The sequence below is a fragment of the Akebia trifoliata genome, chromosome 3 (genome assembly GCF_017979445.1).
Source record: "Akebia trifoliata isolate Shusen 1 chromosome 3, ASM1797944v1, whole genome shotgun sequence".
Classification (NCBI taxonomy): Eukaryota; Viridiplantae; Streptophyta; class Magnoliopsida; order Ranunculales; family Lardizabalaceae; genus Akebia; species Akebia trifoliata.
In genome coordinates this window covers 39,002,275-39,007,596 of record NC_141377.1, presented here as the reverse complement: position 1 = coordinate 39,007,596, position 5,322 = coordinate 39,002,275, and the positions used below count along the sequence as shown (strand labels likewise).

General features: G+C 34.3%; 1 protein-coding gene across 1 annotated transcript; it reads right to left on the bottom strand.

The window, feature by feature from the left end:
- Positions 1 to 360: 360 nt before the first annotated feature.
- Positions 361 to 1,697, bottom strand: LOC147406843 (Peroxidase superfamily protein). Its single transcript, XM_086435131.1, has 3 exons — positions 1,452 to 1,697; positions 1,172 to 1,363; positions 361 to 1,034 (listed from the first exon to the last, which is right to left on the bottom strand). The coding sequence occupies exons 1-3, from the start codon at positions 1,677 to 1,679 to the stop codon at positions 447 to 449; spliced, it is 1,008 nt and encodes a 335-aa protein (XP_086291257.1). The 5' UTR covers positions 1,680 to 1,697; the 3' UTR covers positions 361 to 446.
- Positions 1,698 to 5,322: the final 3,625 nt, after the last annotated feature.

The following is a 5,322-nucleotide window of genomic DNA, read 5'->3' as shown; positions in this document are numbered from 1 at the left end:
GCCCCAACTTATACCATAACCATTGTACCAAAGAAGGAGAGAATCACTGAAAATGAAAAATTAGCTAAAATAGCCATAAATGGCTATAAGAGGTTGTGGTTAAAATGTTGATGAAAAAGGTTAAGTATTTACTAATTAAGAAAAATCGTTTTAATAATCATTAAATCCTAACTTAAGTATCGAAGAACCTTTTGAATACACACGATAGAACTCAGAATGATCTAAATGAGCAAAGATAATCATTTTGAGTGCAAATCTCAAGGAATAAGTTAGATTTTTTTTTTTTCTCTTTTAACCTACCATAAAATCATTTTTCCTTCAACATAATAGAAATGTTGCCTCTGCATCTAACATATGGTGTATTCTACTAAGATTTTCTATATTGCCCATTAATTTCTTGATTAATTAAAGACACATAGTTCTCTCTCTCTCTCTCTCGATTCAAACTATATCTCCTCCACATGACGGCTATTAACAACCCTGCAATTCCTCCTAATCTCACCGGGTCGACCCGACTGAAAATCACCCATCTTCACCATCCCCTCAACAAAGGCCGAGAAGAAGCCACTCTGATCTCTACTAAAACCTATAACAAATTTCCGAGTCCGAGAATCCAAAGAAAACAACGTCTGATCCGAATTAAGAAACCCTCTCTCTCCAACCAAATCCTTGAAATACTGATTGTCAAAAACAACAGGAGTTGCATCCAGATAACCCGTCACGTTCCCATCTCCACCAAGCGGACACAGTTTATCCAGTTTTTGTCTAAACGCAGGGTCCATATTAGGGTCGGGTCTACCCGTACCCGATTGATTGTACAAACGGAAGACTATAGAAAAGCATCTCCCGTTACCAATCGAATGTGAACCCGAAAGCGCAACCAAATCCTTAATAGAGAGATTGAATCTGTTGAAGAGGTCGATGAGGAGAGTTGCGTTCGCTCTTGGACTCGGCATGATCTCGTTCGCGTCTTCTTGACTTGCTGTTAAGCTGTCTTTCCTCCCTAATTTGACTTCCCAATAAGGCCCTCCACTCTAACCAAAAACCCAACAAAAAAAAAGGGAGAAGTCTTAAAAAAAAAATTTCTTTAAAATGAAAATTAGATAATAAAAAATAAAAAATAAAAAATAAAACAAGAATTGGGTTTCTTGTTGTAATCGTTGGTGTGTACCAATACGACAGCATCTCTTGCAGCCATGATTATGATATCTGCGCAGGAGACGATATTAGGGCAGAGCTTCTCTATGGCATCTTTGATCTCATCGACGACTTCGTATGATCTAAGTGAGTTTATGTTTGAGAGAGAGAGTTTTTCACCAAGCATGGTTGGTGTGTCGTCGAGTAATAAAGAAGCATCGCAACCCTATTCAACATCAACAAGAACACAAGAATAATTTGTGAGTTAATTTTGAAGAAAATTAAATAACTGATTAATTAAAATTAAAACTTACATTAACAAAGCAATCGTGGAATTGCAAGCGCATTACAGACGCGCCGCTTCTGGGTTCTCTCCTCATCGCCTTCAACATCACATCTCTTACTAGTGATTCGGCTCCCGGGCATGTTTGTGAGTAAAACCCAGGCCGTAATTGAGCTACAACGGCCATGGTTATATGGAGGAGGAAGAGCCAGAACAGGGATGAAGACATTTGGGATACAGTGGAGCTTTTAGTGATCATGAGAGAGAGAAAGAGAGGGGGGACTTGATCTTTATAGCCCTTCTAGGGATGAGTAGAGGGGATGGATGGATGGATGGATGATGCATGTGGATGTCTGAATAACACATTCCACATGGCATGAGAATCAGAGAATCAAGGGTGTCAGCTGCGGGCGCTCCTTCCAACGGTTGAGGGTGTGCCACATCATCAAGGGGATTTCATCCAAGTCCGTCCATTTTCAAACTCTTTTTTTTTGATAAAAAAAAAAAAATGAGCTACAACGCTTGATTACATGTCAAAGATTTTATTTATTTATTATATAATAAATCTGATCTAATATGCGGGTGTTATTATTTTTATTTAATTTAATGTTCCACGTACCGAAAAACGAGCTACAACGCATCCGCTATGTATACACAAAAATGTTTATTCATTAATGGAGCGTTAATGATTTTTGAACTCAACCTGACAGCCGGACTCAAAATTCACCAACGTGTCATGCACAAAAAAATTATGCATTTATCGAAAGACTGATTATATGTGTTCATCGTATAGATTAAAAACTAAATCATCAATATGAATCACCAAATCAATCAATAAAGTATGCATTACAATCTAGAAGACCAATAAATAATCGTACAAAATTGGAGATTCAAATGTCTTTGAATCAATGTGGCACAATGCTTTTCGAATGGAATGCCCTAAAATTTCTCCAATGTGCTCTGTACATACTATTATACGTAAGAGTGATGACGATTATTTTTAAATCCTTTTAGAGTACTTAAAGTCTATAAATATATCATTTTCCCAATTGGAAAAAGGGTCTTTAACTCATGGTTCATTCTCTCTTCTCCCTTTAATACTCTTGGCATTTTCTCTGTAATTTTTCACTTTTAGATAGGTTTTATTTCAGCAATTCTCTGTAATTTCTCAAAGAAGGAGATAATGCATATTGATTACTATATGAATACAAGTGTTAGTTTTATAACTTCTCCTTATATCTTTGCAATGATCATAGGCTAGACTCCCTCCATTAGTGAGATGAGAAAGTCTAGGAGCAAGCTTTTAATTTTGTGTTTATGATCTTTATCCTTTCATGCTTTAATGATTATTTGGTTCATTTCAAGGTTTTATCAAATTTTAATGGATCAAATCTTTAGATGAATCTTTACATCTCTTATGCTTAATTTAAATGTTTTATGCTTAGATAATCTAGATAGTTGGTAATAGGGACTTCACACATTAGTGAATGAAAGAATCCTAACTAATGTATTATTTCAAACTTCGTGTTATATCTTCCAGGAGCTCACACCAAACCTTTGGGGTTAAGTGTAAAGAAGGATATAATTTAGATGTAGTTTTATTTATTAATCATATGTTACTCTAATCACTAATGTATTTATTCTTTTGTTTCTTAGTATAAATTTCCTTTTTATTACTTCATTTTCCAGTAATATTTACCCTCTATTTTTGTTTCACAAAAATACAAAAATAGATTTTTAAATTGTAACTTAGATTAACTTAATTTTGCTTAGCTTGGTATCAACCCCCATTTTTCTTGGGTTTGATCCCTTACTTACTCACAAGTTAAGTATAAACATATAAATTTTCGATAAGATGACGATGACATCATAATTTTTCTTTTGCTCAGGATACACAATTGCACCCTTGGGATACACAACTGCAAATGGCAGGTCGGTTGTGTATCCTGAGGGAGAAAATCTATGATTCTTTGCCTATGCCACGTCAATGAGTTTTTGAGTTTGCTTGCCAGGTTGAGTTAAAAAATCAACACTCTTATTAGAGTGTTTTAAAAATTGGAGCGAACTAGTACTCTTAACAATATGACTAATGATAAAATGATGCCCTAAAATGTACATGGCCTGTATGTGGCAAGTGCACATAATCATATATTTTTCATTGTGTATCTCGAAGAAAAATATCTATGATTCGATACACTTGCCATGTTAGCTGCGTACAAACCACACATCATTTTATCACAAGTTAGTGGATTTGTTAACATGTGTCCTAATGCATTAAATATACCTTGATAATAAGTATTTGAAGGTATTTTTAGTAGGAAAAAAATTAAAGCATATTTGCTAGGAAAACTAATTTGCAAGCTTTTTTTTAAGTGAATGATGGGACAGGGATATATATATATATATATGGGTCAGGTTCATGGGACATATGAGAAAATATATGTAAAAATAATGTAACATTAATAAATTTTCAAAATATGGGCTAAAAGTTTCTGATTGAGCTGATTTTTTGTGAGGATGATCTCTATGATGGGAAGATCATCCGAAAAAAAAAAATCAATCCAATCTGAAACTTTTAACTCCGTTAAAAGTGATTTAGAATGTGGACCGTCGAATTTTTATCAATTTTTGTCAATAATTTGTAAATCACTTTTGATGGATTTAGAAGTTTCTGATTGAGCTGATTTTTTGTGCGAATGATCTTCTCATCATAGTGACCATCCTCGCAAAAAATCAGCTCAATCCAAAATCTCAACCCATATTTTGAAAAAGCATTGTTTTTTCATATGTTTTTACATATGGCCCTTGAACCGCCCCCTATATATATATATATGGGAAATGTTCAGCACCAAACATTTTGGCAAAATATTTTTCAAAATATGAGTTAGAAGTTTTGGAATTGGCTGATTTTTGGTGAGGATGATCTCTACGGTGAGGAGATCATCATCACCAAAAATCAGCCCATTCCAAAACTTCTAACCCCATAAAAAATGGTTTACAAAAAATGGACGGTCCACGATTTTTCAACTTGTAAACATGGGGCTAGAAGTTTTGGAATGGGTTGATTTTTGGTGAGGATGATCTCCTCACCGTAAAGATCATCCTCACCAAAAATCAGCCAATTCCAAAACTTCTAACCCATGTAGGACAAAAATGGTTGGCTAAAATGTTGGCCAAAATGTTTGGTGCTGAACGAGACCATATATATATATATATAAATGTTAGTTGGTCTAACCACACTGAACGGTGAACTGACAAGGGCCCAATCAATTTGACAAAGTTTCAATCAAGTCGATTTGATTTTTAACAAGGAAGAGGAATCTTTCCAAACACAAACCAATGATCCAACTAGATATAGCTTAATTTTTAATGATAAAATGGGGTTGGCTTATGAATTATCACTATTTTAAATAATATCATTTATGAATATAAATAAATAAAAATTTAGAAAAGAAAAATGCTAAAATTACTTTGTAGGACATTGCATTCAACATTGAGCTAACCTGGGGGTGTGCATGGAACCATAGATTCTTTTCCTCAAGATATGATTGGAATGCATCAACAGTTTGCGCGCACTTCCATCTTAGATGAATGTTGAACGCATTGTCCTGCAATTACTTTAGGCCAACTCTTTAGCAAGAAATTTACATATAATTTTAAAATCTAGGATTAGAGAGAGGGAATGCTAAGACGCCTCTTTATTGCTTTCTAGAGGGATCCTTTCCAATTCTACTTTAGTATTTTAATTAAGTAATAAGTATCTGATTGCTTTCCCTTGCTCGGAATGTCAATATGCTTTTATCCGACATTATTTGAAGCAATTTATCAAGATCTCTATCTTAGTAAGCACATGTACCTACTAATTCATTTTTTCAACCAATTTATTAAACAATGAGACTATG

Bases quoted from the DNA above. Each gene is read 5' to 3' on its own strand.
- LOC147406843 (XM_086435131.1), bottom strand. From the start codon at position 1,679: ATGATCACTAAAAGCTCCACTGTATCCCAAATGTCTTCATCCCTGTTC. The intron at 1,364-1,451 runs GTAAGTTTTAAT...GATGTTGAATAG, and splicing joins TCCACGATTGCTTTGTTAAT to GGTTGCGATGCTTCTTTATT. The intron at 1,035-1,171 runs GTACACACCAAC...GTTTTTGGTTAG, and splicing joins CAAGAGATGCTGTCGTATTG to AGTGGAGGGCCTTATTGGGA.